Source organism: Temnothorax longispinosus, chromosome 11 (genome assembly GCF_030848805.1).
Source record: "Temnothorax longispinosus isolate EJ_2023e chromosome 11, Tlon_JGU_v1, whole genome shotgun sequence".
Taxonomy (NCBI): Eukaryota; Metazoa; Arthropoda; class Insecta; order Hymenoptera; family Formicidae; genus Temnothorax; species Temnothorax longispinosus.
The window spans coordinates 1,682,486-1,695,596 of record NC_092368.1 but is presented as its reverse complement, the minus strand read 5'-3'; the positions used below and the strand labels follow the sequence as shown (position 1 = coordinate 1,695,596).

General features: G+C 35.4%; 2 protein-coding genes across 2 annotated transcripts; both read left to right on the top strand.

The window, feature by feature from the left end:
• Positions 1–188: 188 nt before the first annotated feature.
• On the top strand, positions 189–3,440 carry LOC139822021 (probable maleylacetoacetate isomerase 2). The gene is made up of 5 exons (XM_071793538.1): positions 189–483; positions 1,502–1,553; positions 2,199–2,347; positions 2,431–2,635; positions 3,007–3,440. Exons 1-5 carry the CDS (start codon positions 466–468, stop codon positions 3,246–3,248), a joined length of 666 nt encoding a protein of 221 aa, XP_071649639.1. The 5' UTR covers positions 189–465; the 3' UTR covers positions 3,249–3,440.
• Positions 3,441–4,646: 1,206 nt separating this feature from the next.
• Positions 4,647–12,081, top strand: LOC139822022 (probable maleylacetoacetate isomerase 2). Its single transcript, XM_071793539.1, has 5 exons — positions 4,647–5,616; positions 6,871–6,922; positions 7,225–7,373; positions 7,463–7,667; positions 8,045–12,081. Exons 1-5 carry the CDS (start codon positions 5,599–5,601, stop codon positions 8,272–8,274), a joined length of 654 nt encoding a protein of 217 aa, XP_071649640.1. The 5' UTR covers positions 4,647–5,598; the 3' UTR covers positions 8,275–12,081.
• Positions 12,082–13,111: the final 1,030 nt, after the last annotated feature.

Below are 13,111 nucleotides of genomic sequence, written 5' to 3'. Positions count from 1 at the left end.
ATAATTTATGTAATGTATAATTTATGTCGGCTAAATGCGCGAAATGTAAAAATAATTAATCGAAACTTAATTTTTTAATTATACTTCAAAAGTTTCGTAAAGCTGAGTTCTCCAAAATCCACTAAAAATAAGTATAGGAAGTCACAGAGTTTACCGGTTCGAGTTGATTCGAATCGACGCGGATTGGTCGCTGGCGACCAACAGTGACAGAAATCAACCAATCAACGCACGTGCGCCGAGATCGGCGATTGGCCGCGCGACTCGCCGGTTTGAACTTTGAACCGCTTGAACGTAGTGACGAACGAAAGAGTGGAGCGGGGAGCGGAAACGGCTGGCAATCGAAGGGAGGAGGTACGATTTCACGCGTTCACCGTAATTTTAAATTACTTTTGACGAACTCGGCGGAGTCGCTGACTGGACAATCGAGTTAAACGAAAGGTGAGCGTTGTCCGCGAGAGATCGACGATGTCCGCGACGGGTAAGGTGAGTATAATAAAATACTTGTGCGCGCGATTTAATCTTCTCTTGACGCCGATCATAAGTAGACAGACAAATAACAAGCGTTTGAGAGAAAGAGAGAGAGAATGAGAAAAAGGAGGCAGTGGAAGAATAGTTTGTTCTATGTGTCGGTGTAGTCGCGTGTTATTACGTCGTAGTTAACATTCCGAAGTAGAGTGTTTTCCATTTTTGACGTGCCGGCGAATCGGGGGCGCGTGAAAATGAATATACATTACTCCGTTTATTCGCGATAACTGTTGCGATGACGGACGCGAGTTATAATAATGATTGAAATGCAAATTCGATCGCGGTTTCGATTCTTGCTCGAGAAACCCGCTCCCTCTCCTTAATTCTCTCCTCTTTTTCTGATTAACGATTATATTTGATAATGAGAATATTTTCACGCTGATAGCGTATATAATAACGCGTTAATTGTTGTGTTGGACATGCGCGCGCGGGCACATATGGCTATTCCGCTTTATCGTGAAATTGTACAAAAGAAATTTCCTAGATTTCCTCTCTTTGAAATTTTCCAACATTTATAAAAATTGTGTAAATAATTTTGTGAAAATTGTATTGATTTTATGAAAAACCCAAATTTTTTTGGACACATATATTTATTGCAGTTTTAGAATTTTTAATTAAGATTTATTTTTTCAAAAAATTATTTTTGATAATTGTTTACCAATCAAGTTCTGTGTAAATGGCCAAAATAATTTGTCTATTATAGATGCTTACTTAAAGTAGTAGATAGGAAGTCTGCTATAATTAAATGGATTAACTAGCTGTCATTAGCATTTAATTTAACGATTTTTAATGATTGCGCGTTTCGACACTTGCAATTCGTTTCTATTTAAAAACTTAAGGATGGTCGTAAATTTTTTTCTCGATGCGTGAATTTGATTTCACAACCGGCCTTGGTTATATATGGCACTGATCTCTTCGATTCGCACAATTGAAATTTATCTCGTAAGTATTTCACGCTTCTTGTTTCCTTTGATAGGCAGTGCTTTACTCTTATTGGCGGAGTTCCTGTTCTTGGAGAGTAAGAATTGGTAAGTGAGAGTTTGCTTAATCTTATATTACATATATATAAAACCGTTTCATACAAAATATACAAATCGATATTAAAACATATCTAACTGATGTGGTCTATACAAAATATATATAATTCAATAGCCGCAACAATAATTTATATTGTAATTGTTTTGTTATTTAGAGTAATCAAATTAAAAAAAAAAAATTACGACATTCTAATTTAACATAAATAATGATTTTAAAAATTAACTTTTAATTTAACTTAAGTTAATTTAATCTTAACGCAACTTTCAACTGAGTTAGTATCTTTTGTTCATGCAACTTTCAACGTAACTAAATTAATTTTTATAACCCATTAACTTTAACTTAACTTAGTTAAAAAAAAATTAACTTACCCAACCTTTTATTGCGATACACCTGACCTGATAGATTCTGGGTGTGTCGTATAAATGACATACGCTATAGCGAGAGTGTTAATCTTTATATATCTAATTGTAAGACATTTTATGTAACATAGAATTCTTAATCAGAGTATCTATACAACTTGTAATGTTATTTCATTGATATAAAGATTTTTATTGCTGCTAAAACAGCTTATTATTTTTACAATATGTTTTTAATATTTATCAATTTTATTAAATGTTTGTGATTTTTATCAATAGCATTGAATTTAAAGGAGATACCATACGATATAAAGCCTATTAGTATAATAAAAGAAGATGGAGAACAACATTCCAACGAATTCCGCAAGATTAATCCAATGGAAAGAGTCCCTGCGCTTTATATTGACAATCATACTCTGATAGAGTCTGTTAGTATATTCAGGCTATTATCAATCCTTACAGTTATCATAACTTTTTCTTAGAATTTATTATAACAATTTTTATAATATAGATGAATATTCTGCAATACTTGGAGGAAACTAGACCGACTCCTCCATTGATGCCGGCGGATCCTGTTGAGAGAGCTAGAATGAGAGAGATTTGCGAAGTAATTGTAAGTGGTATACAACCGTTGCAAAATATCGGTGTTTTAAACTATATTGAGAAGGAACGTAGAAAGGAATGGCCGCAGCATTGGATCACTAAAGGATTTACAGGTATCCTATAAATAATAATAAAGATTGTAGTAAGAAAACTTACAATAAAAACGAGCTCGAAATTTTTTCCATGAAATTCTGTAGATCTTAAATTTAGATAAATATTATTTTTAAAAATAACTTTTTGTATATCTACTGTGTAATCTTTAAATACTAGTAATATGAACATTGTGGATGTTTGTAATTATAATTACTTATTCTTATTGAGTATCAAGATAGTCAAGAAAAACATTAGATAACAGCACGATCTCCGTATATGTATTAAATAGAAAACGACACGTCTAGTAGTAGATATACGAAATAACAACGTTCAATAACAAGTTTATGTGTATAATCGAGCGCAAACATTGATAATATACTGTTCTTCTCAGCCGTGGAGAAGTTGTTATCATCGAGCGCGGGCAAGATTTGCGTCGGCGACGAGATTACGTTAGCGGACTGTTGCCTGGTGCCACAAATGTATAACGCGCAAAAATTTCACGTCAATCTGGAACCCTTTTCCACGATTCTGAGGGTAGGCCGTCATTTGGAACACCATCCGGCCTTCACTGCAACTCATCCCAATAATCAGCCGGACTGTCCGTCCGAGCAGGCGATCAAGCGAGGAGAGTAGACCCACCCTCTTCTTCTATATTTTTAGAAGAGTGAAAAGAAATGGTTTAACATCATGTGGTATCATAATGACAAAAGGTGAACTGATTTCATAGCATATATTATATTCGTATTTCCCATACATTTAGAATTGCAGCAATTAAAAATGTAAATAAAAATGTACTCTAGACAAAGATAAATATTTGTTAAACAACATAGTCTAATTTATTAAATATTACTATGGTGTCGCACTAGCTGCGGACCATCGAGGAATTAGAAGTTAAAATACTATATAATCATTGTTTTAAAAACAATTAAATAACGTAATTTTGACCATTAAAACATAGTATTTTAACTTATAATTCCTCGATGGTCCGCAGCTATATAGTGCGACACCATATATTTAATATAAAATTTTCTCCGTGTGAAACTTAATGAAATGTAAAAACGTTCTCCAGTAGCACCTGGTCTGTTCTTTCCGAGCACGGTCCATTATATTTAATTGCGAAACTTTTATTGCATTCGAGTCAATACCAGCTTTTCGACTTTCAAACGTCTGTACTCTGTATATATACCACTTCTGTTGCAACTTTCAATTTTACGGTACATACATGTAGATTACTTTATGTAATAATTTTTTCAAAATATTTTACATATAATGTAACGACCGTGCGTGCCCCTACTAAACGGCAGCCTTGGCTACCACATATAGCGTCACAGAGGAGCGTTTCTTGGCGCTATAACTTTCTCGCGAGCACCCGGCCGTAAGCTCGTAAAGATTATAGGCGAGCCCGGCGAGTGTCTCTTGGCTAACCAGGCCAACTCCTGCTCCGACAGCCGAAAGGTCCGAGAGTCGGATAGAATGGCACATGCGAGGGGACACAAAACCCTCTACGCTAGCAGCAGCGATAAGTCTAGCAGCAATGCGTGCATATATACGCACACACACATATGGAACGTATGTGCAACCTGCAACCGCACGTACATATATACACAAACATACACACATGCATGTACATACGACGATTGCTTAGAGATTTACAATGAAAAAGTCAATATGATATGTTTTGAATAGAGATTCGGATAACGTCGTACGAGCGGAAAAATCGTATCATTGATGAGTTTTTCATTATAAATCTTTTTCTTTGTAGTCCATTAATGTAACATTTATTTTCCTACTTTATTTAAGCGCAAATTAAAAAAGATTGAAATACTATTCTTTTTTTTTAGCATTATATTATAATTAGATAATAATATCTTTTATTAGACTATAAATTATTGAAAAGAAAGGTTTTATTATGACTTAAATTTTAGAGATAAAAATAAATGACGCAGAATTCATATTTATATACATGAAAAAATTTATTTAATATACGAACACACGCACTCAATCTCCCCCCCCCCCACCCACACACATATACCATGCGTCCCAAAAGTTCCGGAACGACAAATTATTTCAAAAAGTATATATCTATTGGTTTATTGGAAAAATGTTTCAGATAAAAGTTGGAGAATTCAAAGGGGGCCAATATAGACGCCGATCTTATTAAATTAGGTCCGGAGTCCGTGTTGAGCCCAGTAGGGCCCAAATCAAATATTTATTAAATGAAAACCCCCATTTTTTATTGTATCATCTTTTTCTACTATTCTTTCTACTAAAGCACACTAAAGTCTTTTAAATATTTTGAAAATGTCTTTTAGAAGACATTTTGCTAGCTGAGTCCGCGTCTATAATTTTCTTAAGTCTATGACTGTCACTAGAAGTAACTAGAGTTAAGCCCCTTGCACAATGCCAGGCAACAGGCAATAGGAACAGGAAATAACCAAAAAATCGTTAATTACAACCTAAAAAATTCAAATGCTATGATTGGTTGGCAATAGGCAATAGGCACAGAATTTCCAACGTGACGGAAACTCTGTCTATTGCCTGTGTCACTGTTTATTCTGCATTTATACATGATTTCTGATTTCTATTCCCTGTTCCTATTGCCTGTTGCCTGGCATTGTGCAAGGGGCTTTACCGACTTGAGCCGACGCGAGCACAGATTCTATGACGCGAGTGTCGTGGTCGTGGAGTGTCGCTAGCGATCAGCGACGGAAAGCAGCCAATATATACACGTGCGCCAAGACCGCCGATTGGCCGCGCGACTCGCCGGCTTGAACGACGGACGGAACAACGGAGCGGGGTGGCCGGGGAGAAGAGGAAACGGCTGGCAATCGAATAAAAAGGGGGAGGAGGTGCGATTTCGCGCGTTCACCGCGATTCTGAATCCGAATTACTTCTGACGGATCAGGCGGTGTAATATTGGTGTCGCCGGCCGGATAATCGAGAGTTCGGCGAAAGGTGAGCGCTGTTCCGCGAGAAGCCGACGATGTCCGTGATGGGTAAGGTGAGTGATTTAACCTTCTCTCTCGACGCGAGGTAGACAGACAGGTAGACCGGAGTGCCGGGAGAGAGAGAAAGACAAAAGATAGCTCCGGAGTAGCCCGCACTGCGTGCCGGTGCTCGCGCGTTATTTCGCCGTAATATCTGGAAATGACGTTGACGTGCCGGCGAATCTCGAGGACTGGCGTGCTAAAATCGCTATTGAGTTCCCGGGAGTCGCGATCGCGCCGAAAATGAGCCCTAACGTTCACTCGCGCGACGGCCGTCGCGACGACTGACGCGCGTACCACGATTGTCGACGGAATACGGGAAGTCGAACGTTGCGTATCTGTCGCGGCCGGATTTAATTCCCCGCTTGAGGAAACGGCGCCGACGAAAGGCGAATCTCCCTCGCCGACGAATATATCTGATAACGAGAATGTAACAATAGCGCATATAACGCGTCCGTATGTCCGTATGTGCCGGAGGCTTACGCGCGCGCGCGCCGAACTATTCCGCTCGAAATTCTTGCCTGCGAGTAAAAGCGAGCGAATAAAAATTATTATTAAAATATTAGGCTTGTTTTATGCAAAGCAATATGAGAGAATAATGGGTGAACGGTATAAGCTGAATATAAGATGTCAAGACGATTATTTTCATACAACATACAAGGATAAATTATTTTCAAGCTGAAAATGCAATAGTTAAAACTTACCATGTGTTATTTGCACAGTTACGAACTAATACTTCTACATTTTTCTTTGATCATGAAACTGTAAAACATTTAAAGATCTATATTTTCTCTAAGATTTTTACCATTTATAAGAATTACATAAATTTGTATTAATTTCATGATTTTACAAAAAGCTCTGAAAATGCGTTTTGTTAGCTTTTTTTAGTCACTAGCATTTTTTAACATAGGGTATATTTATTAAGACTTACTTTTTCAAGAAATGCCTATTTTTTTAGAATTTTTATGCAATAATTAATTCTACAAATTGCCTAGCGATTTGTACTTTGGACGCTTGTTTAAAATAGTAGGCAGAAAGCCTGCCAAATGGATTGACTGTCATTAACATCGTAATGATTGTAGAATGTTTTAATGAATGCGCGTTTCGACACTCGCAGCTCATTCATATTTACATCTGCCGGTTGTTTTGATTTTTTTTTGGGCGGTGCGTAAATCTGGTTTTATGCAACAGACCTCGACTATGCCGAATTTTTCAGGCCAGTTCTCACAATTGAGCCTTGTATTCATGCTTCTTATTTCTTTTGACAGCCGGTGCTTTACTCTTACTGGCGGAGTTCCTGCTCCTGGAGGGTAAGAATTGGTGAGTGAGAGTTTGCTTGATTTTGTATTGCACATACTTATAAACTATTTTATGCATATAAAATATGCAATTTATGCATCAATATAAAATATCTGTGATTTATAAGAAATATATAAATTTTAAAGGCTGCATTTTAAACAAATTTATCGTTGCCGCAGGCAGAATTTCCCTGATCTAATTTAATCTTTATATAAGACATTTTATGTCATTTCATAGACAGAATGAGTTTTATTATTGCTATAAATAGCTTATTTTTTAATTATGTTTGTAATGTTGAAATGTTTCTAATGTTTATGAACTAGCGTTGAACTTGAAAGAGATACCATACGATATAAAGCCTGTTAGTTTGGTGAAGAGTGGTGGAGAACAACATTCCAATGAATTCCGTGAGATTAATCCAATGGAGCAAGTCCCTGCGCTCCATATCGACAATCATACTTTGATAGAATCTGTGAGTTATAAGTATTTTTATAGTTATCTAATTGTTTTCTCAGAATTTATAATGATGGAACTAAATGGCATAAAATTGTTTTAATACAGCTGAATATTCTACAATACTTGGAGGAGACGAGGCCGAATCGTCCATTGATGCCGGCGGATCCTGTTAAGAGAGCTAGAGTGAGAGAGATTTGTGAAGTAATTGCCAGCGGTATACAACCGTTGCAAAATCTTGTTGTTTTAATCTACGTTGGCGAAGAACGTAAGAAGGAATGGGCGCAGCATTGGATTACTAGAGGATTTACAGGTATTCTAATGATAATAAAGATTGTAGTAAAGACTTGCAATAAATGACAAGCTTGACATTTTTTTAATGAAACCTTTAGAAATCTCTTTAGATAAATAATCAATTTTTAATGAACAGTTACGAATGACTTTGTATATTTAAATAATGTTGCCTTTTAAGATATTGCCTTTAAATGCTGGAAATATGAAGATTATGAATATTTGTAATTTATAACCATTTATTGAGTGCTAAGATTGTTGAGAAAAATATTAGATAACAGAGCGATCTTCGCATCTATTAAAAAGAAAACGACACACCTAGTCGTTAATATACGAAATAACGACATTTCAATAACAGGTTTATGTGTATAATTAAACACTGATAATACTGTTTTCCAGCCGTGGAGAAGTTGTTATCGTCGAGCGCGGGCAAGTATTGCGTCGGCGACGAGATTACATTAGCGGACTGTTGCCTGGTGCCACAGATATTCAACGCGCGAAGATTTCACGTCGATCTGAGACCCTTCCCCACGATTCTGAGGGTGGACCGTCATTTGGAACATCATCCGGCCTTCACTGCGGCTCACCCCAATAATCAGCCCGACTGTCCGCCCGAGGCGACCAAGTAGCAAGCGAGGCAGACCACCCTTTTTCTCTTCTAATCTTTTAGGAGGGTGAAAAGAGGTGGTCTGATGTTATGTGGTTTCATAGTGATAAAAGGTGAATAAGTTTCGTTGCATTTGTCGGCATTTCTCACGCGTTCGCAACAATTAAAAGTTTTATTTCTACATCGCAAATAAAAATTAATCTAGAAAAAGATATTTATTACATTTAATGAATATTTATTAAATTAAATAACGTAGTCGTGATTTATCATGAGAATTGATTAAATGTATCTTATACGAATGGGTCCAATCGTTCCAAGAAATTAACTTTTATTTGTACCCTATCAGCTGATAAATTGCGTTATTTTGGTAATATAATGGTATTTATATACTTCAAGAAAATTATTAGATTAATACATTTTCACCTTTTATCATTAAAGAACTACATATTAGCAATGAAATGGCTAGCGGCGCTATGAAAGCGAATATATCGGGCAGGGGTTTTGATTTGAACATCCTGTTGTAATACAATGCCGCTTGTTTTAAAACAAAGATACGCCATTTCTGTATTCATGCAAGAGCAAAGGGAAAGAGGTATATTGGCCTATTTTTTTATTTTGTTACGTTTTCTGCGATTTTACATGATCGAAATTTATCTTCACGCGGTATTTTTACACAATATTTTATAAAGATATATTGACCTATTCTCTGAATAGGTTCTGTTGAAATCAAAAGTTTAATTTTTATATACGTATTATCATTTTTTATTTTATATTTGCGTATAGTATGTATAGCATAAACAGAAAAAAGGTGTCGCTATTAAATTTTAGTGAATACCCCGAAATCTTCGCTGGTATATAGGATAGTGATTCGTATTTATGTGATACGAAGTACACGCAGACAAATTCAAAACGTGAAGCGATCAAATTCGAAGGGGAACGTGTAATAAGGGAATGCGCTCTGCTCAATATCTTCCAGAATACCAACCAAAAGTACAAATCGCATATTTTCTTTGATATCCCAATTTTAGAATATATTAGATTTGTTCGTTTTGTTTACACTTATATATTTATTGTTTAGAATTATATTTTACACTGACGTATTTAATAACTTCAACATTTGATCGACACTTATCTATATTTTGAACTAATTTATACAATGGCATAGTAAAATGTATATTAATTCTGCGATCTGAATTATTTTTTGCAAATGAGCGAAGATCAGATATTTTGTCCTAAATTTTATCTAATTTATGGATCTCAAAAACATTTGCTAATTATAATCGCATGCAGTTTCAAATAATTGAAGAATTATACGACTACTGAATGCATTATGTTGAATTTAACTTGAGGTAGGATCGCAAAAAATTAAAGCAATAATTCTTCCGATATGCGCGTGTATTTTGTGACATTTATCTTTTTTGAAATTTTTTAATTTTATGCTTTCAACATTCTTGTAAAGTTCACAGAATACAAGTGTAGAAAGTGCGAGTGAAACGAACAAACCTATTGTATAATTTTTTCATATGATGCTGTTAGCGTGTCTTTTTTACTGCAGGAGAGTTAATTTTTAGGTTTGAGCAATATTTCTCTTCAGAGATAAACAGATGTGTACCGAAAGATGTATAACATTTTTTTAAGGGGGAAAAAAAACAGACTTGTATAACTATAGTTAGATAATCTGTGATTTGTGTTGTGCGGAACTGAAGTTATTTCAGCCGCTGCTGCAGAGATTAGAATGTGCCATTGAAATACCATTTTATAGTACAATCGCGAACGATTTCAAACGCAAACGAGAAACGCGTGTCCGCGCAAACAGAATCAAAGTATATATTTATGCTCTTACGAAATATTTTCCAGTTCGAGCATAAACAGAGATACCGATATTTTTCACGAATCTTTTTATAGGATCGCTCATTGTAAAGCCATTGTTATACATAGTTCCCGCATGTGCTTCGGAAAATTTTTATACGCAAGCGTATGTTTGAACAAAAAGTCAAGTCAAATCATATAGATATCGAACACGACTGATTCTGAAACCGGTAATCAAGTTTCACTTGGCATTCCTCCTTATTGCCGCGTTATCCCTCTCGTCCTCGTTTTATAAAACAACACGTCACGATTGCATTTCCGTATTCGGAATATCCATTTCTACCGCAACATCTCGATGATCTCTCGTATATCGCGCACGTTGTGAACTGCCTTTTCGAGACTTCGACGAGTACTTCTTCCATGTAGCCTCCAGCCTTCGCAATTATTTTTCTATAGGAGATATAGTATCGTATAACGAAGGTGTAAACAACTTCGTACGCTTTCTGACGAAGAGAGTTTAAAAATAAATATATAAGAATCGTCGCAACTTGAAATCGTCGTCCTACGTATAGTATACTCTTGGGACGGATTAAAAAAAAACATGCATTCCGTGTCTAGACATTCACACATAGAGGTATGTATTATAAACGACTGAGTGATTAGATAATATGTATATAATCTTTGTACGAAGCAATTTCCTCTCATTTCCGCTCCACAAATATCCGCGGTATCAACAAGAGCATTTATGAAAACCGATGAAAATCTTCGGTAAAAGCTGCGTGTCTGCTTCATTTTGATAACGGCGTCTTAATGTAGACTATGTGATTCGATTTGTGGAAAGAAATGCGAGCGAGTCAAGTCTGTCTGCGCTGACCTTGGGCGTATTTAACGAATAGAATCTCGCATTTCTGAATGTGATCTTGTATCCCCCTTCATCCCCGTATTTCCGTTCTGCGTCTTTCCGCTCGACTTACAAAAATTTGTACAAGCGACAAGTATAGTCATGTAAAAGCGGAAAGTTGATTTTATCGAAAATGAGCTGTGTTATTGTAGTTATCGGTAGCTCTTATATGATATTAGATATCTAACTCCGGAATATTACAGTTCCATAAGATACGATTGACTTATGAGTAAACCATCAAGAATGAAATTTTACCGTCTAGTTGCAGCCCTGACGTTTCATTTACGAGAAAGTTGTAGTTTATTAGCCTATTATTTGACTCGTAAGAATGTCTTCGATTCAGATGAGGGAACTGATATTTTAATACTAGTAGCGAATCGTCCTGTATTTTATTCTCGCTTCGTAGCTTTCTAAAGTAGGACTATAGAGACATTTTATTTGTATACCTACTTGTCTTTTGTATCGAGATCTCTCGAGTTGGATGTGATTATTTGATTTTTGCCTTTAGTTATAGATAAGACCTACTCGCTTCCGTTGATCCTCCGCAACTCCACAGAGAGACTTCTCGCTAAGTATAGATCTTCCTGCCGTCTCGTTTCCGACGAGCTGGCGTGTCATCAACGCGCGTGGTACACGCGCTGTATAAGTAGGGAGTAGGGAGTAAAAAAAAAAAGATATGAATAATGAGTAGATTTGAGCGAAACCGATTTTGCGCTAGTACCGAGTCCGACGAGATAATAACCGTACCACACAAAATTAAGATCTCCCCCATCAGGTCCTAAATAGTTTCTTAGACGGCGTGTGACATTTTCGCGAGAGGACGAGCGTGAAGTCGTTTAAGCGAGAAAGGGAGAGTTGTACAATATAGCGACTGGGATTTGTGAAATAGTACGGGACGCGTAGATATTTTGTAAGCGAGAGAGAAAACGAGAAAAAAAAAGGGAAACGATCGCTATGTATGTTCACGCCGCTTATAGCGAAGTAAAAGATTCTGTGTCGATAGTGTATGTATAAGTATTTCGTAGTAGAGTCGCGAGCGAGAAAAAAAAAGATCAAAACAGTAAGTGCATTCGTAATTGTACACTTATTACTCGAATAAAGAGCTGCGTTTTGTCCGTATTGGTAGATCTTTTTATTACGAGCGAGCTGCAACGAAATTCCGCAAATATATAAAATAATGATTACCCTTGTCGATTTTTTCTGTCCAATGAAATCTGCGTGATTTCCGCGCTTTCACAATATCTTTTTGCCAATAAATTCAATTTTTTTTATTTTTAAATTTCTAAGGATTATTTAAATGTTTGTCTGCTTTTCTTTCTTTTTAGAATTCGGTTTTAACATAAATTTTTTTTATTAAGCAGTCTGATAGATCATGGCATACTTTCTTTGTAAACTTTTTGAATTTTTGCAATATCTTCAAAATTGAAGAAAATATAGTACACGAAAGTGTGCTGTGACGTCATACTTTATATAAGAAATGACGTCATACCTTTTGAAATTGCCGTCATCAAAGAAACTTTAGCAAGCTATAACTTTCTCAAGTTTAGGTTTTTTTAAAAAATTCAAAAAGTACTAAAAATCGCGGCTTAGATTCTCTACATTAATTATGGATACCGCTTAATTAAAAAAAAAAATGTTAAAATCGAATTGTTGATTAAGAGGTTGTTGATTAAGAAGTTGATTGAATATAACGAACCGGAAAACACAGAATTTTTAAAATAATTTTTTTGTTACTGAAAAAAAAACAAATTTTATTTTTTGCATAATACACATTTTAATAATAAAATTAAGATTCAAAATTATAACAAAAATACTGAAATAATAAACAATAATAGCATTCTAAATAATCATTGCATAGTAATCAAGATTTTAGCTTCGGTAAATTATCTGAAATAAAAAAATAGGCATTTTTGTACTTTATTTTGTCATTTTCGGCTTACGGAGGAAATTTTTAAAAATTTTATTTTTTGCATAATACACATTTTAACGTGGAAATTGCGTTTTCTTGAAAAAATTGATTCTTTTTTGTTTTAACTTGATATATTAAAAGTGGAAAAAAGTGTTTCGTGAATATTATTAAAAGCGTTACTTCAAAGCTTCAAATTGATCGGATAAATCGTATTTGAGTTCACTGTTTTCAAAAATAATA